Source organism: Scyliorhinus canicula, chromosome 1 (assembly GCF_902713615.1).
Source record: "Scyliorhinus canicula chromosome 1, sScyCan1.1, whole genome shotgun sequence".
Taxonomy (NCBI): domain Eukaryota; kingdom Metazoa; phylum Chordata; class Chondrichthyes; order Carcharhiniformes; family Scyliorhinidae; genus Scyliorhinus; species Scyliorhinus canicula.
Genome location: NC_052146.1, coordinates 162972938 through 162996450, shown reverse-complemented (window position 1 = coordinate 162996450; position 23513 = coordinate 162972938). Strand labels below are relative to the sequence as shown.

Below are 23513 nucleotides of genomic sequence, written 5' to 3'. Positions count from 1 at the left end.
TGTCTAGTCCTGTTAGAATTTTAGAGGTCTGTATTAGATATCCATTCATTCTCCTAAACTCCAGTGAACATAATCCTAACTGACTCAATCTGAAAGGCCTCGAAGGGGAACAGCTCTAATCATTCCCATCTCTCCATCCTTCATGAGTCGGGCATGCTCTGTCCGAGCCCCACTGGAACCTGTGCAGTGTCTAACAAACACCACCATTTTCTGACTGGACTGGTCAATCATGTGGCTCTCATGGTTGTGCCTTGCTACTAATCACACTTGTGAGGAGCTGGAACCACAGTTTTCTTTCACTTTCTGAAAGACAGTTATATCGTCACCCTACTACTGCTCAGCCTCAGTTCAGCTAACCTTTCAGCTAACAGCACGGCAGCACAATTGGTTCGCACTGTTGCCTCACAGCGGCAGGGACCCGGGTTCGATTCCGCCCTTGGGTGACTGTCTGCGGAGTCTGCACGTTCTCCCTGTGTCTGCGTGGGTTTCCTCCCACAGTCCAAAGATGTGCAGGTTAGGTAGATTGGCCATGATCAATGCGCGGAGATAGGGCGGGGGAGTGGGCCAAGGTAGAACGCTGTTTCAGAGAGAGTGTGCAGACTCGATTGCCAGAATGGCCTCCTTCTGCACTGTAAATAGAGTCATGGAATCATACAGCCTTCAGCCACTATTCTAATCCCGTTCCCAGCATACGGCCAAACCTTGTGTACCTTGGATCGCAAGTGCACATCTGAATACTTCTTAAGTGTTATGAGGGTTTCTGCCTCCACCACCCTTTCAGGCAGCGAATTCCAAACTCCCACCACCCTCTGGGTAAAATCAGTCCTCATATCCCCTCTAAACCTCCTGCCCTTAACTTAAATCTATGTTCCTTGGTCATTGATTCCCCCCACCAAGGGGAAAGGTTTCTTCCTGTCTACTTTATCTATGCCCCTCATGATTTAATAATAATAATAATAATCTTTATCAGTGTCACAAGTAGGCTTATATTAAAACTGCAATGAACAATAACACTCATTGTGAAAAGCCCCTAGTCGCAAAACTCTGGCACCTGCACGGGTACAACTGAGGGAGAATTCAGAATGTCCTATTCACCAAACAGCACGTCTTTCGGGACTTGTGGGAGGAAACCGGAGCACCTGGAGCAAACCCACGCAGACAGGGGAGCATGCCGACTCTGCACAGACAGTGACCCAAGCTGGGAATCGAACCCGGGTCCCTGGTGCTATGAAGCAACAGTGCTAACCACTGTTCTACGGGGTCATGCCAATGTATTTCATGCATCTCAATCATGACCCCCTCAGTCTCCTCTGCTTCAAGGAAAACAAACCCAGTTGATCCAATCTCTGTTCACAACTAACACTCTCCACTCCAGGCAACATCCTGGTAAATCTCCTCTGCACCCTTTCCACTCTAAATATGTTGAGTTGTGATCTGATTTTGAGTTTGGGATCTTGCTGCTCTTTCAGCAAGTAGTCTGAGTATTGAAAGATCTCATGGGCGCGATTCTCCGCACTCACAACGCATCGGAGAATAGCGGGCGGTGCAAATTTTTACGCCCACGCTGGTCCGACGCCCTCCCGCTATTCCCCCCCCCCCCCCCCTCATGGCCGCCCCCCGACACGAATCGCTGCCCGACGTTTTTTTACGGCGAGCAGCGATTCTCCCCTGGCCGATGGGCCGATTTCCAAGGCCTTTACGCCCGTTTTTACGAACTAAAAACACACCTGCTCTCACCGTTTGTAAAAACGGCCGTAAAGTGCCGTTCTGGGGAACCATGGCACCGATTGGCACGCACCACGGCCGTGCCAAAGGTGCCATGGGCCCGTGATCGGTGGGCACCGATCGCGGGCAGCGGGTACTTACCCCACGCACTCCTTCTTACTCCGCAGCCCCGATGGATCCTGCCGCGGGGCTTCTGAGGGGCATAACGGCCCGCGCATGCGCGGGTTTCACGCATATGCATGATGACGTCATCCGCGCATGCGCGGGTTGGAGTCGTCCAATCCGCGCATGCGCGGCTGACGTCATCATACGCGTCAGCCGTCGCTAACTTTGGCGCGATGCTAGCCCCGACCGGGGAGCAGAATCGGGTCCCGGGCGGGGGCTCGGAGGCTGCCGTGAAACACGGCTGTTTTCGTGGCAGCCTTCATGACCCGCCTTTGGGGAGAATCGCGCCCCATATGTCTGGTTGTGTATGGCCTGTGTCCTGCTACTTACGTAAATACAACAAAGACTGCAGTTTGTTCAACCCTTTTTATCTTTATTTCCTTCTCTCGGTTTACTCAGTCTGTCCTCAGCAACATCTGTAGTGCAGAATTCAAGTGTTTTTTCTCTACATTCTCTTAACTTTGTGTTTATCAAAATCAAAACAAATCGTCTGACTGCAGTGGTCAAGCTCAGTTGCTACGTGGGCGACACGTTGGCCCAAGGTTCCCTTCGAGGCCTCATAACAGTGCCGAATCCAATTAACTGCTCCATTTAGATATATAACGTGGATTATCAGCAAATCGAGGGATTTGCGTTGTAACACGGCACTTCAGAGACACGTGTTCATGTAATGCAGCAGTGTGCTGTCAGGAGATCTTGCAGCAAACAGGATGAATTTCAAACCAAAACAGTTTTTGAACTGGGGGACTCTGGGAATTCAGCCAACACTCCATGTGGCAACCATTAAATAAACTGGCCGGCTGCCAACTCCAACAGATACTTTCCTTCCGGCATTGGATCCCTGAAATGGAATGAATGAAGAGTGACCCAGACTGAGACCCTTCCTGCAGGATAGAGCAGACACTATGGCCATAGGATTTTCAATTTTGAGATTGGAATCCGATGACCCGGTCACCTGTTTCAGACATGCCCGCCCAGATTTTTAAAGAATCAGGCCAATTCATGACGGCGAAGGGGGGGGGGGGGGGGGGTTAGCAGTCACCTGATGCTGGAGAACCAATGGGACGCTCTCCAACCCTGACATATTGGCACTGCCAATAGTTGAGATGAGAGCTGCAGATTTGTGATGGAAAGAGAGAGTACCTCAACATGGAAGTCACCTTTATTTTTTATTTAAAATGGCCACCGATGCCTGGCCTTGATCGTGGAGGGGCAACCCCACAACGGGCCGCAACTGTGGCCCAACGAGCATAGCTAGTGCAGATGGAGAATGCCCCTTGTTCAGTCAATCACTAACTGGCCCTCAATAACCCCCCCCCCCCCTCCCCCCATTGGTCCGAATAGGTTACCCACCACTTGCCAATGGGCAGCCAATCCAGCCCCAACTGGCCTCTCCAAAAGCGGTTTTGTGACAGGATTGTGGCGTGGAATCTGAAATGAAAATCGCTTATTGTCACAAGTAGGCTTCAAATTAAGTTACTGTGAAAAGCCCCCAGTCGCCACATTCCGGCGCCTGTTCGGAGAGGCTGTTACGGGAAGGCGCCGGAATGTGGCGACTAGGGGCTTTTCACAGTAACTTCATTTGAAGCCTACTTGTGACAATAAGTGATTTTCATAAGCGAATCTGCAACACCAGGCGATGCGGAGTAGCCACTCCGCCACTCTCTGCTCCCTAATCTGATCTGCTTTCAAAACGCAGCCTGCAACAGGAGTGAAAGAGGAACTGGAGAAGCTTTTGAGAGTGAAAATCTGCCAGGAACAGAGCTAAAGTTGCCAACCCATTCTTTCAAACACTGAGACAAGCTGGAAAATCACAGGCAGGATATTAAAAACTTGGAACATTTCTGTTACTTGTCAGCATATTGGAGAGGGAAGGAAAAGGTTGGTTAACCAAGTCAAGAATTATTCAATTAGGTAGCAAAGATTGTGGACGGAATCTTATCAAAAAATGGCAAAGTGTCAGTTCTGGCAAGAAAACCGGGAGTGTCGCCAGGATGACCCATGGAATCGTTCGCCACTTAGGAACAACATGGGAACATAGAATATACAGTGCAGAAGGAGGTCATTCGGCCCATCGAGTCTGCACCAACCCACTTAAGCCCTTACTTCCACCCTATCCCCGTAACCCAATAACCCCTCCTCACCTTTTTGGTCACTATGGGCAATTTATCACGGCCAATCTACCAAACCTGCACGTCTTTGGATTGTGGGAGGAAACCGGAGCACCCGGAGGAAACCCACGCAGTCACGGGGAGAACGTGCAGACTCCGCACAGACAGTGACCCAGCAGGGAATCGAACCTGGGACCCTGGCGCTGTGAAGCCACAGTGCTATCCACTTGTACTACCGTGCAGCCCAGAAAGGTTTATCTCCCACGCTGTGATCTTGGTTTCTTCCTACTCATTTGCTCATTCCGGGGCAATGTAATACTGGGGGGCTCCAAGTAAACGCCTCCCCAGCACTTGTTCCAGATCCAGTCCATGGGTGCCAGCACGGAAGCCAGCACTGCGTTTCACGGAGCTCTGACCAGACGCAGCAGAGGCGGGGTTGTAGTTCACCCGCAATCCAGGAGGCGGCCCACCAGGAGGGTCATCAGCACTACCTGGGTAAGTGCCAGCTCCCTCCTGAAGAGGATGGGGCAGCAGTGCAGGAAGAAGGTGAATGACCTGTTTTTCCAGCGGAGGTTTGCCATCTTCAGTCTCTCACTGCATCCCCTCACTCACTTCTCACACCTCCAAGGTGATTTTTCATCCAGCCACCTTGCGCATTGCCCACTGGTGACGAGGCAATCTCCCCCACCCTCCAAGCTGCCTCCCCCAGTCTTAATTCTGTTACTCATATCCTTGCTCCCACCCCAGCCCCATACAGGAGTATGCCATTTTTGTTACTTCTCAACCATCTGAACTGGCAGGTTTGCGCCTACAACCGCCCATCTATATCTGCGTAGAACCAACTTTAGCACAACCGACGTGAGATGGTGCAGCCTCGTTGACTCATGTGGGAGTCCTGGAATCCCTTGAGCTGGTCAGGGAGGAGCTGGAGTGTGGCTGTGCAGATGGGGAAGTGGGGGCAGTGAGGAACATAGAGAACCCTCAGGACAAACAGTCATTCTTCAAGCCTCACATGAGTAAACATCTTGCATCATTTATCCCCAGTGATATACTAATGGAGGGCAAACAGAAGAGCATCCTCGTGCCCCATGGAATCACCAGATCCAGAGCAGCTCTGAAAGAAACTTCTCTGATATAACCATTGAAGAAGCGTCGCATCTGTCACCCTCCACCAGCAAAGATACTCACACCTCGGTAGGACTAACTTTTAGGCAGCTTTCTGGTCACTCACTGGTGAGCACCTCACAGCTGAAGATCTGCAGCAGGTGGAGGCAGGGACGTCCCAGGGAACTGGCACTCAGAGGGATGCTGGAGCCCAGGGCACTGCTGAGTCCCCAGCTGATGACGTGACCCTGGGCCTGGTCGTCCCAGAGCTGCAGGAACTGCAAAGGCAAAGTCTCGAGAATCAGGAAAGGATGACCGTATCCCCCATTGGACTGCAAGGCTGACTGGGGGAAGCCCAATCGCCTTCTAACTGAGATGGTGCCATCATTGCAAAGCAACCAGGCTGACATTGTAAGGGTGGCATTTGCAGTGGAGACCTTGGTGCAGGCCATCCACTCCTTGGCGGTGGATGTCCGCTCCATGGTTCAGCTAATGACCTACATGGCTGAGGGCATGAGCTCCTTGGTGCAGGGCTTCAACTGCATGGTGCAGGCACTAGCGGGCCCCAGGATCTCACTCCTGGAAAACAGGGGCCGCTTGTCGCCTTGAAGCCAAGAGGATTGACAGGAGGGCACCCCAGGGATTCTCCACCCAGGGGACCATGGGGATGTCCAGCCTATCTGACCCCCCCCCCCTTTGCCTGGGAGTCCCACCTCCAGCCCCACACACCGAGGAGGCAGAGCTGCAACACAGGCTGCTTGAGAGTACACCCACCCTCGAGGTCTAGACCCCCAAGGAGATGCCTGTCATCTCAGCCAACAGGGCGTGGAAGGCAGCAGACATCCTCAAACTCAGTTGTGGATCCTGGGTACACACTGAGATGTAGTGAGAGAGTGAGGAACAGTAAGACACTTTGGGCACCAAGTGGGCTCATGTGAACATAGGCATTAGTTAAGTTGGGCACATGTATTCAATTCACTGTGTTCACCACCAGATCCTCCACCCTGTCATTTCAAGGCGCAATATTCAGTAAACCCCTGTGCAAACGCTGTGCAGTGTGAGAGTGGCAGTGCTCTGTCTCTGCACCTCCCATACTGATGACTCATGGATGATGACGCGCTGCTGCTGGCAGCCCCCCCCCCCCCCCCCCCAACAACCAGCATCAACGCTCAGGCTTCCTATTACAGCCACTCTTCTCCAATGATGGAAATGCCATGGACTGACCAAGTGTAGAGAGGCTGACCCGCTTCAGAGGTTGGTTGGAGGAACACACCAAGACACATGATCTTGAAGGGGGTTGTAGCAGATGAGCGCTCATCCAGCATCTTGGAACCCCATGATAAGTCTGTTCCGTGGCAGGATGCGTCAGCTCTTTGTCTGGCAGGAGTCAGACATATTGCTGAGGAGGCGAGGAACATTGGTCAGTCCTCAATGCAAGTTATCACCATTCCCCTGCAGAGTCCAGCCAATGGCTTTTGTGCCCTGCCCATGGTATTGATGGCCATCATGGAAACCTATCTAACCTATCACCATGCTAGTGCTATGATAGTAGTCCCTGTGAATGGAGCTTTCCTCATCAGAGCCCTGCTCGTCCCCAAACCGAATTGCTATGAGGATGTACTCCCTGTACAGCTTTGGGTCCAGGATCCCCCTTCTCAGCAGGGCACTGGTCCTGGCCGTGTGCGCGGATGTCTCTGTCTCTGCTGCTGCTCTATCACAAGGAGTAGAATCGCCAATTTTCCAGAATCATGCACGGAAAAGAGAAGAAAACCAAAGTTAGCGGCGAGGATTCCTGAGGAGGGCTTACCCCTCGGCCCTCTACTCCTCCGGGACCTCCACCATGCGCTTCCCCCTTCGTGAGGGCCTCTTCACTAAGCCTCACACCCTCCCCTCTCACACTGGCATTTCCCCACTCCTGTCCCTCTCAATTCCACCAGGATTACTTGCCTGGACACTCGAAAGTCTCATTGGAATGTTTCTTATGTCCAGTCTCTCCCCCTCCCCCCACTCCTTGCTTTAGGTGACAGGGCTATTGATTGGATTCATAGAACCAGTCTCTGCACCCTCAGGGGGCATCTCAAAGACGCCCGCCATTATGACCTGTACCAGCATGCTTGATGATAGACTTCACCATGAAGCTTTGCTTTAGGGTTCACATCAGTGTATCCTGTGTGACGTAAACTCTTGAGCATTAGAGTTTAATGCTTGGGACTCCAATCAGTGGTAGTTCTCTTTAGTTCTGTATCTTTCATTGGCACTGTTGAGTTGTCAATGAAGGGGGAAATTACATTCCAAGCAACTGAATGCCTCTTATGACAGACAATGCACAGCTGTTGAGAGGGTTTTGAGTCGCGATGGCCCTTTATCAAACCTGACAAAGAGTCGTCTGGACTCGAAATGTTCGCTCTTTTCTCTCCCGACAGATGCTGCCAGAGCTGCTGAGATTTTCCAGTATTTTCTCTTTTGGATCCACAGCATGTTGTTAGAACATAGAACATACAGTGCAGAAGGAGGCCATTCGGCCCATCAAGTCTGCAATGACCCACTTAAGCCCTTACCCTATCCCCGTAACCCAATAACCCCTCCTAACCTTTTTGGTCACTAAGGGCAATTAATCATGGCCAATCCACCTAACCTGCACATCTTTGGACTGTGGGAGGAAACCGGAGCACCCGGAGGAAACCCACGCAGACACGGGGAGAACGTGCAGATTCCAGACAGACAGTGACCCAGCGGGGAATCGAACCTGGGACCCTGGCGCTGTGAAGCCACGGTGCTGTCCACTTGTGCTACCTTGCTGCCCTAGTAAAGCGTTCCCAGGAAAGCATTCTGGATACACTCAATGAAGTCTTCCTTATGGCTATTTATTCCAATTTTCTTTTCCCAATTTACATGAAGACTATAGTCACCCATGACTAAAGTACTGCCTTTTTTACATGACTTTATCACCTCCTGATTTATTCTCCATCCTACAGTACAGCCACTGTTTGAGGGCTTGTAGACTACTCCCATCAGTGTCATCTCCATTGCCACCTCAGGTCTGCTTCCAAAGGCGAAATGGCCAATTTCATTCCAAAACCCGCCTCCCCACAGTGAATATAAAGCACACGGGAGCCTTTGTAAAGGAAATAGATCTGCTCCCCAACTCAACTTCCCAACATCGCCACGAAAACCCAACCTATAATCTTAAAATTAGAGAGCTTAAATGGGAAATTGGGAGCACTATTTAAAAATTAAGTTAATTAAATTGTCACAAGCAGGCTTCAAACGAAGTTACCGTGAAAAGCCCCTAGTCGCCACGTTCAGGCGCCTGTTCGGGGAGGCTGGTACGAGAATTGAACCGTGCTGCTGGCCTGCCTTGGTCTGCTTTCAAAGCCAGTGATTTAGCCCAGTGAGCTAAACCAGCCCCTGGTATTCACACCAATGATACAAGAAATCTGAAACCCTCTCCCCAAATATCTGGATACTGGTAAAGTGTTTCAAGACTTGACATTGACAAGGTTTTTCTCGGTAAGGGTACCGAGGTATCAACACACTCTGTTAGTCCCATCCAGTTTATATAGTGTATTTCATGTACCCAGCGTGTCACAAGCTGCTTTACAACCAATGAAGTACTTTCAAAGTGTAGTCACTATTGTAATGGAGGAGGTCCGGCAACCAAATTGTGCACAGCAAGATCCCACAAACAGCAATGAGTGGAAATTAGGCCATAACCTGTTTTTGTGTTGTTGTTCAAAGGAAGGATATTGGTCAGGACGCCAAGGAGTACAACCCTGCTGTTATTAAAATAATACCATGTAAGCCTTTATATCCACATGAGAGGGTCTCCATTTGACATCTTGTCCGAAAGCCAGTCCTTCTCAAAGTGCACCATTCAGTATTGTCATCCTAGATTGTGTATTCAAGTGCCTGGAAATGGTTTTTAACCTTCTGACTTAAAGATGAAAGAGCTACCACTGTTCAGTGGCTAATACGTGGGCATCACAAAGAGCATCAGAAGCGCTCGCAGTACTGTCCCAATGTCTCTTTATTGCCAACACCAGGGAGTCCAGTGAGTACAATTGCCAGCGAGTGTTGGATTCCTCATGTTCCAGGCCCATGATCTGCATCAAAACTGCCCAACACATTTCAATTTTTGGACCTTTCTGATGAAGCACAAGTCGAATTTCATCACTTTGATCATATTCCAAAGTGTCAGTAATTCGCTGTGCTCTCCCTTCAACCCCATTCCGCCTTCTTTGATCTCTGCCTGCCTTTGTCAGACCCAGAAAATACTCACCATATGGATTGTACATTTCAGGAGATAAGGCTTTGTGGTCATTAGAATAGAAAAGCAGACTATTTTTTAAACGGTGTGAAACTTGTAAATGTTCAGAGAGACTTGGGTGCACTTGTACAAGGAAGCCAAAAAGTCAGCAAGTGGGTACAGCAGGAAATTTAGAAAGCAAACGGCATCTTGGCCTCTATTGCATGGGGATTGAAGCACAGGAGGAAACAAGCCTTGCACAGGGTTTTGGTAAGATCACACCTGGAACGCTGTGTGTAGCTTTGGTTTCCATATTTAAAGAATGCTTGCATTGGAGACAGTATGGCGGAGGTTCATTGGATTGATCCCTGGGGTGAGAGGCTGAGTAAATTGGGTCAGTAATCTCTGGCATTTAGAAGAAAGGGACGTGGGCCAGGATTCTCTGTTGCGAGTCCACCCCACTACCGCACTGGTGAGGAAAGAGAATTTATCACTCAAATCTCCCATTCACTGCAGCAGGATTGGAGAATCCCACTTGCATGAACGGATGGAGAATCCCACCCCGTGATCTCATTGAAACATTCAACATTCTGAACGTGCTTGACAGGGTGGAGTCTGAGAGATTGTTTCCACTGATAGGGGAATCTAAACCATGGAAACACAGCCCCAGGATAAGGAGCTGATCATTTAGGACTAAGATGGGTTCACTAAAAGGGTTGTGAATCTTTAGAATTTCTACCCCATAGGTTGCTCCATCGTTGAATATATTTAAGACCGGGATAAACAGATTAGAGACATAGACATAGAACAGTACAGCACAGAACAGGCCCTTCGGCCCTCAATGTTGTGCCGAGCCATGATCGCCCTACTCAAACCCACGTATCCACCCTATACCCGTAACCCAACAACCCCCCCCCCCCTTAACCTTACTTTAATTAGGACACTACGGGCAATTTAGCATGGCCAATCCACCTAACCCGCACATCTTTGGACTGTGGGTGGAAACCGGAGCACCCGGAGGAAACCCACGCACACTGGGGGAGGACGTGCAAACTCCGCACAGACAGTGACCCAGCCAGGAATCGAACCTGGGACCCTGGAGCTGTGAAGCATTTATGCTAACCACCATGCTACCCTGCTGCCCATTCTTTTGGTGTCAGGGAATTAAGGGATATGGGAAGTGGGCGGGGAAGTGGAGTTGAACCTGAAGATTAGCCATGATCATATTGAATGGCAGAGCAGGCACGATGGGCTGAATAGTCTACTCCTGCTCCTATTTCTTATACTCTTATACTTTTAAATAAAAGGCTGGATGATTTTGTCTGGGCATCTACCAGTGTTGGAAGGCTATTCAGTTGTGGATTGCAAGCCTGGTCTCATCTAACACTGTTACGCCACCCTGGGCTAGTGCACGGTTAATTCCAAACCCATGTGCCCTGGAGTCACATGACAAGTGAATTAACTAATAATTCTTGTAAAAATATCCAAAGTCGTTGGCCCTTGGCTGGCCAATAATTACAGTCACCAGGTTTGTACGTTTCAACATAATTACTGTTTATTTATAACAAGAACTATCACAAATATGCAGAAAATATAACTGGTTAACGACAAGCTAATAATTACTACCCCGTTAACTGTCCCACCCTCTACCCCCACACACACACACACACAAGACAGACAACACGGAGGGGTGGAAAGGGGCAAAAACTAAGGAGGAAGGTCAAAAGATAAGAGCCTTTGCTTTAGAAAATGGTTCTTTAGAACACTTTCTCCACAGCAAGCTTGTAGATTAAAGTCTCTGGTTTACAGCTGGTAATGGTCTTTTTTGTAGCGTCATTCATTCGGGGTCCCTGTAGTTTAGAAAATGCTGTACACGCAGGTAGCAGATTTCTCATCAATATGGACCTTCAGCTCAAGGTTCGTATTCAGGCCTCTATCTTGCTGCAGAAAGTGTTGGTCGGTTCTGCCTTTGCCATTCATGCCAGAGAGTTGTTTGGTTCTGCACTCTGCCTGTACATCGATTCATCCAGGCTCTCTGCCAGTTAAGAAATACAGCCCTTCTGGAGAAAAACAGAGAAGAGAGCACAGCAGGTCTCCCTGGGGGTGCCATGACCAAAGCTGAAACCAAACTAAAGTCTTGGGACTCTGAAAAACATTGCAGTGGGATCAGATCCAATCACCACCTTATTACCGGGCTCAGCACGGCCTGTTAGACCAATTCATTAGCCACCGCCAAATCAGTCAAACCGAGTCCTGGCCAACCTCTGGCATTGGTACCGGTCAGTCCACAACTCTAGTATGAACCAGCACAGGCCAGCACAGTGATCTCCTGCTTCTGAAATCCTCTGCTTGAATTAAAGCACAGGCCACTTGCCTTAAAGATACATGCCCATTATCCATCCATGAATCAAAAATGTAACTGCAAAAATAAAAGAAAGGGAAGGCCTTTTCTCATTAGAACGGAGAAGGATGAGGGGCGACTTGATAGAGGTTTATAAGGTGATTAGGGGAATAGATAGAGTAGACAGTCAGAGACTTTTTCCCCGGGTGGAACACACCATTACAAGGGGACATAAATTTAAGATAAATGGTGGAAGATATAGAGGGGATGTCAGAGGTAGGTTCTTTACCCAGAGAGTAGTGGGGGCATGGAATGCACTGCCTGTGGTAGTAGTTGAGTCGGAAACGTTAGGGACCTTTCAGCGGCTATTGGATAGGTACATGGATTAGGGTAGAATAATGGAGTGTAGGTTAATGTCTTAAGGGCAGCACGGTAGCATTGTGGATAGCACAATTGCTTCACAGCTCCAGGGTCCCAAGTTCGATTTCGACTTGGGTCACTGTCTGTGTGGAGTCTGCACATCCTCCACGTGTGTGCGTGGGTTTCCTCCGGGTACTCCGGTTTCCTCCCACAGTCCAAAGATGTGCAGGTTGGGTGGATTGGCCATGAAAAATTGTCCAAAATTCTATGACTAACCTAGGACAAAAGTTCGGCGCAACATTGTGGGCCGAAGGGCCTGTTCTGTGCTGTATTTCTCTATCTCTATCTCTATCTATCTAACAAGTAGGAGAATAAACAGGGAATAAACAGGAAGGACCCCTACAACACATGCACTATCAAGCAATGGTCGCTGGGCAGTAATCAGGAGGAGGAACCCTGACTGATTTTGTCTCTGCACAGCGGAGGGCACTAAGGCCAGCTGCTGCCCAGGCCGACACTGCATGTTCTTTAAGATGTCATTTGGTTGCCTGTCCTCCCGGTTCCTGCACCCTGGTCAATCATGTGGACATGTGACCTGCTCAGAGATCTATTCTCATGTCATTCTGCTGCTGGCTACTTAGAAGTGGATAAGAGTAGCACAAGTTAAATGAGGAGGTACCATCTCTCTGGTTGCTGCTGCCCTCTAGATGCCAGCTGAGATCAGGTCCTCATAAAGGTTTTTGAGACTTGTGCAATACCGAAGTTAAAGATTACAGTTTTGTTTTTGCAGTGATTTATATTCATGCTTTTTTTTATATTCCCCCCCAGGGTGAAGGCTGTTTAGAGGTAAGTAACAATTAATCTCCTGTACTCATCAGTGTTGAGACTCCAGAATTGACATTTAAGGATCTTGAAAACAACAAATTCAACAGTCACTGTACAGAGTGGTGGTGCTCCAGAACCGAAAGGTCAATTGCCTCTTTCCATTCATTCAAACCCCCTTCCTACGATCAAAACCGTTTCCTACTCATTAGATTCCGAATAGATCAAACCTATTTCTTACTAGAATCTGGCTAGAATCCCAATAGATCAAAACTCCTTCCTATTCACTCACACAAGGATTTTATACAGTGAGAGTCAATTGAAAAGGATTAGTTCTGTCGAATTCCACCCAGTGAAATATACAACAATGTGTTTCACTTGGAAAGATTAGGCCTTCATTGGATCCGTCTGTATTTGCCAGATTGCCAATGACAAAAAGCATCGAGAACTGGCAACCAAAAGAGAAAATGCTGGAAAATCTCAGTAGGTCTGGCAGCATCTGTAGGGAAAGAAAAGAGCTAACATTTTGAGTCCAGATGACCCTTTGTCAAAGCTGACAAAGGGTCATCTGGACTTGAAACATTAGCTCTTTTCTCTTCCCATAGATGCTGCCAGACCTGCTGAGATTTTCCAGCATTTTCTCTTTTGGAGCCAGACTCCAGAGGTATCAGCTGCCAGTTGAAGATCCTCTTCATTCCTGATTTGAACATTCAATCGAGGAGAAGTCTGTCGACCTTGTGAAGAGTGTGCAGAGGGTAAAAGAGAACTTGCGTTTCCCTCACAGAACAGATTGCAGACATATATACAGAATTCGATGTGGAGGGAATATCACTGTTCCTCCCAGTTGCACAGGATCGCTGGCCAATGCTGGCTGTGATTCCAACCCCGCCCCAAAAAAAAACCCTGCATGGCCTCTCTTCCTCCTGGCATTGACCTGAGGCCATTGCCCAATCACATGATTGGCTACCTGAAATTCAGTGCTGCACAAAAGTCTGCGGAGGCATGATTGGTGCTCACAGCTGGCCCACATTATTTAGACCAATCCTGAGGCTCTACTCCGGGCCTCCTGGTCAGGAGCATGTGCTGCCTTCAAACTGGAAGCCATTCAACCTGGCGCTCCCTCCACCCGCAGCCCCCCCCCCCTCCCCCCCTGCAGTATATTGTAAAATCTCTATGATGAACAGCCCGACTGACCTTTTCTTCTTTGCTTCCAGTGTCCACAAGGGGAGAAAGGAGAGCCTGTGAGTACTAACGTCTCTCACTTTTAATGTGTTTGAATCAGTAAATTAAACCTTAATCTTATCACTGGTGGTTATTCTTACTTTATAATATCTTAGCCCCTTTCCTCTAATATTAATTGCTGTCAGACATTTCAAGTCAACTACATCTGCCTCTCTTGTTTACCAGTCAGATATACACATAGAAAGCAAGTGTATTACTGAATCGTTCAAATCAGGAAGTTTACAAGTTCCATCCTGTTCATACCAATCTCAGTCTGGTCAATGGCAGAGGTTTCTGGGTGATGAATGGGTAGAAATTAGTCTGTGTTCCACGCAGAATTATTGGATAGTTCTGCAGTAAACGCAACCTCACAACTGGGTACTGCATTATCTCTACATTTAATTTATGTTTAGAAAAACATTAATCTTAAAAACCCAATAACCCATCCATAAAGAGTATCGCAGCCTCACAGCCAAACCTTGCGGAGCCTGAGTTTAATGAAGACTTGTGAGGTGGCTTCTCTACGTCATTTCACATCATTGGGCCTTGGTGGCAATAAATTATTTACTTTCCCATAAAACCTGTGGCCTTTCTTATCACCATTTTCTTTTATGGTCTATTTCATGCTGGATGTAATGTTTGTTCACCATGCAATAATTTGAACAATTGCCAATCAAAAATGAGATACTTTCATACTGCACTTTCATTTCCAATCAATGCTTTTCCTATTCACCCATCACCTGTGTCCTCTCTGGTCTACATTTTCTGCCAGTCCAATAATGTCTCGAATTTAAAACTCTCAACCTTATTTTCAGATGCCTCCATGGCCTTGTCGCTCCCTCTGTCTGTAATCTCCCTCAGTCCCACAATCCTTCTATTCCCTAGTTCCAGCCTCTTGAACATCCTCGGTTTTAGCCGTTTACCATTGGCAAACGTACATTCAGCTGTCTTGAGTCTAAGCTCCAGAAATCCCTCCCCAAACCTTTCCACCTCTCAAATTTGCTTTCCTCCTTTAAGACGCTCCTTAAAATCTACTTCTTTGAATTGGTAATCTACCCTAACATCTTATAGGATGTGGTGTCAGATGCTTTTGAATGATGCTCCTGTTAAGCACCTTGGGACGTTTTACAAAGTCAAAGATTTTAAGCAGATACAAGTTATTATTCTAGTTTTCCTGAGCCACAGCTTTGGTGAAAACAATCTTTAATGACCTTACCTGCCGTGAGGAAAATGCAGGCGTTTTGAGAAGCTGATTTAACCAATTGTGTCTACATTATTTTAATTTATAACAAAAACAGGCCAGTAATGTAAAGCACATTAATGTTATTATGGTGATCGCTAGAAATATGGATGTCAGATGGACCATCAATACTAAACCCCAAATGGAAGAGTAATCATTGGGTAAGGTTTCCATAGAACCAAATATTCACAAGAACTAGGAGATGAGGGGAACATAAAAAGAAGATAGAAAAGCAATGTGTGGATAAGCTAACCAGCTTTCTCTGTTAGTGTTTCGTTCAATTGGTTAGCTACTTTCCTAATAAGATAATTTATAAATTTAATTATCCATTCATAGGCAAATCCAACTCTCCCTCCCTCATGTACCTCATTAGGGTGATTAACAATGGCAGTGCCAAAAAGATTCACACAATGCTGAAGCCAAAGCCAGTTGGCGATGGCACATTGCCAACCACCAGTCACTGCCACCACATTCTAACCTCCTGTCCCAAGGGCGCCTTCACAATTGAGTGCTGCAGCCTTCAGACAAATCAATTGTTTGAAGATTTGCAACTTATTGTGTTGTGCGCTAACCCACGCTGGCAATCGGTTCTACATGTGGTGTAGATTATACCTTCATTTGGGTTTCAGTACAAAATGAGCCTATAATTAGTCCTGCTGGGCAGACATGACGGCTTTTGTTAAGAGACTCGCTCCAACCAATTTATTTTCTGGGCTGTGCCAAGAAGTGTTTCCTAGATTTCAAATTAGGCACATACTAGAGCAGGCGTGGGCAATTTGTTCAGCCTTTAGTCTCATTCAACTATAAACTAAGTCACCCACCATACTAGCCACTTGCCGACCCTCCAGCCTCATTTATAATAATAATAATCTTTATTATTGTCACAAGTAGGTTCACATTAACAGTGAAATGAAATTACTGTGAAAATCTCCTAGTTGCCACTCTCAGGCACCTGTTCGGGTACACTGAAGGTAGAAACATCTCGAGGGACAGAGGGTGAGGATACTCTTTATTGCTAATTCCCAGCAAAAACCTGCAGTATACCAACAACAAGAGTCAATGCTACTCCAGCTGGGCAGTGCCAATGTGAAAGGTGACCAGAACTAAGCTTCGACCAGGCAGCATGTTCATTCTGCTTAAAAGTGTCAGGTGGGTACCTTCAAATGTGGGTACCTTCAAGACGGAAAACCCAAAAGGCTGTGCGATTTAACAGGCATAGATGTGACAGAAGCCTGGTGACACAGCAGAGGCTGGGGTGGTAGAGGCCTGGGGGCTGCCTTCCTCTTGGCAAAGGAACAGGGGAAACATATTCTGTGAAAGAAAATAACATGAAGTAAAGAGAAGGAGCACAACTTGGAAACCATGTCTAAGGCAGTTGTATGGCATACTTGCTCTGTTATGGGTTACCGTCATGGGGCAGTATTTAACACATGATGGCTGTTATGCCCAACAACTGGAGAGCCTGCACGAACCCTGCATTGCCTCCTTTTGAGAAGACTTTTCCAGGTCCTGCTCCCCCACCATCCCCATCATTGGGAGCTGCTGGCCAATCAGAGGTTGGCAGCTCATCGTTGCCATCAGTGCTACCAGGGGAGTGATGGGAGCTGCCAGCAATGCACCCAGCTGAAGCCCAGGATCCCCAAGGGAGCGAGGCTAAAATTGAGTGAGGACAGATTGAAGGTCACAGGTAGGGATCACAAGGGTGAAGTGTGGAGAAGCAGCAAAAACATGGAGATAGTTCTCAGTTTGAGGTTTGCTTTTCAGGCTCCCATGTGGCACCTGCCCCTTGTTGAATACCAGCAGTAGTGGGTTCAGGCCCTTATTTCAACATTAATTTTCCAATTATAGACTTCAATTGGTGACAGGGCAGGAAGGCAATCCACAAGACATCCAGCCATGGACACTGGCAAGAAGGCGACGGGGTCTCCACCAGCCACGCTCCCACCTGATCAAGTACCTACCTACTTCCAAAATCATACCGGAGGCGTGCTTTGAATTTTACCCATAGAGCAATAGAGCCTGATGAGTTCCAGGTCCCAACCCTGCACCTCAATAGTGATGCAATTTTTAAATATAAATGTGCTATTCTGGGCAGGAGGTGAGGTTGGTGCCCAAATAGAGGTGGTAGGCATCTCCAGAAGATGGGAGCTACCTGCCCGACCCAATGACAAAGTAGACGGCTGCCATATTGGGGACTGTCACTACCTTGCCTCAGGGAGCAGCAGCCCTTCAGGCAGAAATGGAGGATAAATGGTTGTTTCAGAGGGAGACTGGACCAAAGCAACGTATTGCCCATGTTCCAAATCTGATTGCTCAAGCGCTTAATAGCTTTATCTGTCACAAGTTTTCTTTGGCCCTGTGGTGAATAATAATAATCTTAGTGTCACAAGTAGGCTTACATTAACACTGCAGTGAAGTTACTGTGAAAATCCCCTAGTCACCACATTCCGGCACCTGTTCATGTACACAGAGAGAGAATTCAGAATGTCCAATTCACCTGACAGCACGTCTTTCAGGACTTGTGGGAGGAAACCGGAGAACCACGCAGACACTGGGAGAATGTGCAGACTCCACACAGACAGTGACCCAAGCCGAGAATCGAACCTGGGTCCCTTGCGCTGTGAAGCAACAGTGCTAACCACTGTGCTACCGTGCCATCCATGCAACAAGACTGTTTGGGTTTCCCAAGATTATTCTTAGAAATTGCATTGCCGGTCGCTCTGACCCCGAAACAATCTTCTAAAAGAGCTTGATGGGCCTGGATTGGTGGCAAGTGTGCTCCCTGTCCCCACTGCTCCGCACAGAATTTGAAAAATTTGAAACTGTCACGGAGGAGTTGGTGACCATTGGGACCGTGATTCTGAAACTATGCCTGCATCAAGTCGTAACGCCACTGGCATTGGTAACTCTAGCCCATAGATTCATTGTGGCACATAAGAAGGCCATTCGACCATCGCATCGAATACTGGCCCTCTTCTGCACATCTGTGGATAAAAGAAGAAACATAGGACGACATGTGGTGCAGTGGTTAGCACAGGGACTGCGGCGCTGAGGACCCAGGTTCGAATCCCGGTCCTGGGTCACTATCTGTGTGGGGTTTGCACATTCTTCCCATTTCTGCGTGGGTTTCACCCCCACAACGCAAAAGATTGGCCACGTTAATTGCCCCTTAATTGGAGAAAAAATAATTGGGTACTCTAAATTTAAAAAAAAAAGAAGAAACGTGCACCACTCTTGCACTTTATACAAAGATGTGCAAAGACTCAGAACGCCAGAGACTGGAGACAGAACAGACTTGGTGAAGAAACAGCTCTTTAGAACACGGGAAACTTCAGAAAAAGTATTGGAACTTTATAGACGACATCATCATCCAAGCAAGGGGCCGCAAAGACGTCCACACCCCCCGCACCATGACCAGAACTGACGACTGCTGGATTCACCACCGACTAATCCGCTCAACCACCTCCTTCACCCTGGCCCCAAATTGACACAGGCAGAAATACTCTATGTCCCCATGCCCACGAGAAAACAGGCACAAATCACTCTGGACGTTTTTCTAGAAAGTCCAGAGTGATTTTCCGTTTTGAAGGGGGCATGCAGGAGTAGTCCACACAGCACCGCTGCCGATACGGGGCCCTGCACTTCTGGTCACGGGTCCGCGCATGTGCGCGGCGATGACCCCTCGCAACATGGCGGACCCACACAGTGAGCCGGCCCCCACATTATAGCCCCCCCACAAGCTCGCACCCATCTGCCGATCGGTGGCCCCCGATCGCGAGCCTGGCCGTCCTGGAGCCCCCCCCACCCCGGGTGATGGACCGCCCCCCCCCCCCCCCCCCCCCCCACCAGGGCGGTCGCGGACTGTATCCGCAGCCGCCACTCCGAGCTCCCGGCGGGTGGAACCGTGAGTGAACCATGCCGGCAGGAACTCGGCCAGTTGCCGGCGGAGAATCGCCGTGGGAGCCTCTTTCAATGGCCCCTGACCGGCACCGCTTCGGCTATGGTGTGCGACTGCCGGCGATTCTCCGGTCCGTGGAAAATCACGGGAAGGCGTCGGACCAGCTCGCATGTCTGACGCCCTATTCTCTGCCCCCGCGCTGTGCGCGATTTCAGCGCGGAGGCTCAGAGAATCCCACCCAAGCTGTTTTATGAAAGATGCCTCAGCAAGTGGTTAAGGTTTGTAATACCTTTCCTGAGAGTTTGGTGGAGGCAGGCTCAAATGAAAAGGGAATTAGACTGTTACCTGAAATGGAAGAATATGCAGGGTTATGGGGAGAAGGCGGGGGAATGACAATCGGTGGGTTGCTCATTTGGAGAGCTGGTGCAAATTGGCCAAATGGGATCCTCATGTGCTGAAACAATGATGCGATTATGTGATTTGTCCTCTTCCTTTTTGTATCCGCTTTGGCTCTCTTTCTTTGGAAATAATTAAGTTCCCAGTACTTAAGTTGGAATTGGGGTTTTAATTGTTTAGTAGACTGTACCAACATATAAAGGGGATACAGATGGCACTGTGGTGTTTTTGGAGAAGTGATTGTTGAACACAATAAACTTGGAGTCAAAGAAGTCAAGACTTCCTCTCTAGTTCTTGTTACAATGTTGCCATTAGGGGGCATGTGCTGCAATGGTTAGCACTGCTGCCTCGCCACTTCGGGGACCCGGGTTCAGTTCCCGCGCTGGGTCACTGTCCATGTGGGGTTTGCACAGTCCCCCCATGTCAGCGTGGGTCTCACCCTCACAACCCAAAGATGTGCAGGGTAGGTGGACTGGCCACACTAAATTGCCACTTAATTGGAAAAAAATTTAATTGGGTACTCTAAATTTATTTTTTAAATACTACAATGTTACCATCGGAGTTTAACGTCTTGCCACTCGAGTGTCATTTTGAGTCAATTGGCAGTAATCATGGATTCGGTGGAAATGCTGCACCAGGATTTGAACAAAGTCTGGGCTGGCTCTCCAATGCAGTGCTGAGGGAGTGTAGCCATGTTGGATATGCAGTCCTTCAGGTGATGCATTAGATAATACCAATCTGCCTATCAGCTGGCTCTGAAAACAAAGCAGTAATGGCAACGCAATGGGATTGGAATCCCGGTCTCAAAGAATAGGATACAAGGGCTGTCTTCAGCTGAATATTAATTCCTCAGGCTGCCAGGCCCAGAACCATGTCTGATTCCTGTGTTGGTGTAGGGTATGCCACTAGTTACTGGGCCGATTTCTAGTTGGCTGACTTGCAGTGTAATGACTGTTTTTCGACCGTGGACTCTCGGCCTCAGTTGCTTCTGGCAGTGTTGACCATTTCCCATTGACTTCTTGTTTGTTAATAATGTCTTGTAATTTAAGCAAGTGTTTGAATTACAGCCTGTATTTATTTATGTCTCATTGAGAATATTCTTTTAGCTTCTGAAACATGATAAAGGCCAGAAGGGTGAGCCAGGACTGCAGGGATCGGCTGGTCTTCCGGGAAGAGATGTGAGTATTCTGCTCAAACCTTCTGTTAATGTCCGAATCACCAGAATCAGTGATGGGATACCAGACTCATGAGAAGGAATCGATGCAGGAAAGAGCTGGAGGTTGAATTAGGGGAAAAATGGTGTTGGTAAACACGAACACCAGGTGATCCTCTTCTACCCAACTGACCCTTTGATGGTTAACAAACTCCAGACCTGGGAAGATTGGGAAGCATTGGGTTTAAAAATAACAGAGGGACTCTATTGATGATCAGATAATTTTTGTCTGTTCATTTAAGGTGTGTTCCTGTGAAATGGCGATGGGCCACTTTGAACCACTTTGGTACGACTGTGTGGCTTGCCAGGTCAGTGCTGAAATCAGAAACAACCACATTGGAAGTGGAATCACTGAATAGGCTGACTGGATAAGAATGACAGGTTTCCTTGACTACTAGGTCTTTATGAATCAGTGGATTTTTTTTTTTTTACAAAACTCCAACAGTAACTTTTTTGTCTCCAGATCTTCTGAAACGACTTCAAAATTCTCAGATTGCTACTGTGGGATTTGAACTCACGTTGTCAGGATTATTATTCCAGGCCCCAGGATTGTTCGTCTAATTTTAGTCCAACATCAATAATCTGGGTTTGAATCCAGCCTGGACTGCTAAAATGAAATAAATGCTGCTCTATCTGCGAATGGTCGGTAATTTGAAATGCATTTAGCAATTTGTCAAAAAAATTAACTGTTCTTGGGATACGGAAAACATCATCAAGGCGTTATTTATTATCCATCTTAGTTACCCTGAGGATATTGAGCACTGACCACATAATTGGAGTCATCCATGGGCCACAAATGGTCAGAAAGTCAGCTTCCATTCCCTCAAGGACACCCATGAGCCTATTGGGCTTTTACAATCTCTTTGCTGGCCCTCAACCTTCCAGATTTATAACATGAAATCTCACTAAATACCTTGGGTAAAATGTAATCTCACGGGTCTAGAAATTGGATTGTGCAATGCCCGTTTGAAAGGCTTGAAATAAGGCTAAGATTTTGGAGGTGGTTCTGGAAGGGGTTGTTCACATGTGTTATCGTTTTCTAATTGTGTTTTCTCGTGTATGTTTATCTTGTCAGGGAAAACCAGGAGAAATGTGTGTGACAGGAGCAAAGGGTGCAAAGGTTTGTCTCCAGTGGATACTCGATGTGTTGGACAAGCTTTTGGGTGGGTGATAACCCTGATGGGGTCAGAATGATATCTGGAACTGGGAGCCTGAACTTTAACCCCTGAGGCTTCAGATTCTGTAGAAAAAATGTTTGGCGTAAACTGGTCCTTAAATTCAAAGGAATAATTTGTGCAGAAAAACTGGAGGTAAGAGTTTAACTTTGAAGGGAGCTAACTGATTGAAAATATCCTTACAATCATTACTGAGCCGTCAAAGATATTGAATGGTCGTCAAGGTTTCTACTTATTAATTCACGGGATGTGGGCATCATTGGATTAGCCAGTATTTATTGCCTATCCCTAAATGCCCTTGGGAAGGTGGCGGTGAGCTTGAACTGCTGCAGTCCGTGTGCTGTAGGAACACCCACAGTGCTGCCTATTTCTCTCAGAACTGACGTCCCCTCCAGAGCTGGACAGGACCCTTCGAACACTCCAGCAGAAGCCTTGGTCAAATGTGCCAACACAAACGGTTATAGTCAGATTTCATGGCTTCCTGGAGAGGAGAGAATCTTGAAGTGGGCCAAGGAGAATCAAGATTTGAGATAGGGAGGGAGCCATGTTAGAATATCTCCTCGTATCTGCATATGTTAGAATATATCAGGATGTCAGCACGGAGCTGACGAGGAGGTGGTCAGTCATCAATAAGGCTAAAGCACCCATATGTTCTGGGCATGCCCGGCACTGGAGGAGTTCTGGAAGGGAGTGGCGAGGACGGTGTCGAGGGTGGTGGGATCCAGGGTCAAGCCAGGATGGGGACTCGCGATTTTTGGGGTTGGGGTGGAGCCGGGAGTGCAGGAGGCGAAAGAGGCCGGTGTGCTGGCCTTTGCGTCCCTAGTAGCCCGGCGAAGGATCTTGCTACAATGGAAGGATGCGAGGCCCCCAAGCGTGGAGACCTGGATCAATGACATGGCGGGTTTCATTAAGCTCGAGAAGGTCAAATTCGCCCTGAGAGGGTCGGTACAAGGGTTCTTTAGGCGGTGGCAACCTTTTCTCGACTTTCTGGCTCAACGATAGGGTACAGGGACAGTAGCAGCAGCAACCCGGGGGGGAGGGCGGGAAGGGGGAGGGAAAAGGGGGGGTGGGGGGGCGGACAATGACTATGTTTGTTTATTTAATTTTAATTTATTTTTAAGTTCTTTTGTTGTTCATTGGGGTTGGGGTTGGGGGGATGGGATACATATGGTCTGGGGGTGTTACAGTTATTATGGGTTATTTTGTTGCATTTCATTGTTTGTCGTTATGTTTTATATTTTCTGTAAAAAATTCCAATAAAAATTATATTTAAAAAAATAAATAAGGCTAAAGCAGCATTGTATAAGAGTGGGGTGAGATTTGGAGTGGTGTATCCAGCGAGGCTACGGGTTACCTTCGGGTCAAGGGACGACTACTTCGACACTTCGGAGCATAGACTGGGATCGAGTTATATGGGCACTGTGTGAACTTGTTATCGTTCTTTATGGAAAGGGATTTGTGATATTTTATATTCTGTATATATTTGTTGTTATTTC

The 23513-nt window shown here is 47.8% G+C and overlaps 1 protein-coding gene across 5 annotated transcripts in view; it reads left to right on the top strand.

Moving 5' to 3' along the window:
• The window catches only part of col16a1 (collagen, type XVI, alpha 1), a 476156-nt gene that overhangs the window by 181549 nt on the left and 271094 nt on the right, over window positions 1–23513 (top strand). For all 5 annotated transcript variants that reach the window (XM_038801937.1, XM_038801918.1, XM_038801946.1 and 2 more), the window contains exons 12-15: window positions 12881–12898; window positions 14089–14115; window positions 20736–20807; window positions 21918–21962. In XM_038801937.1, coding sequence (XP_038657865.1) covers window positions 12881–12898; window positions 14089–14115; window positions 20736–20807; window positions 21918–21962 — 162 coding nt within the window. The remainder of the gene's footprint in view (window positions 1–12880; window positions 12899–14088; window positions 14116–20735; window positions 20808–21917; window positions 21963–23513) is intronic.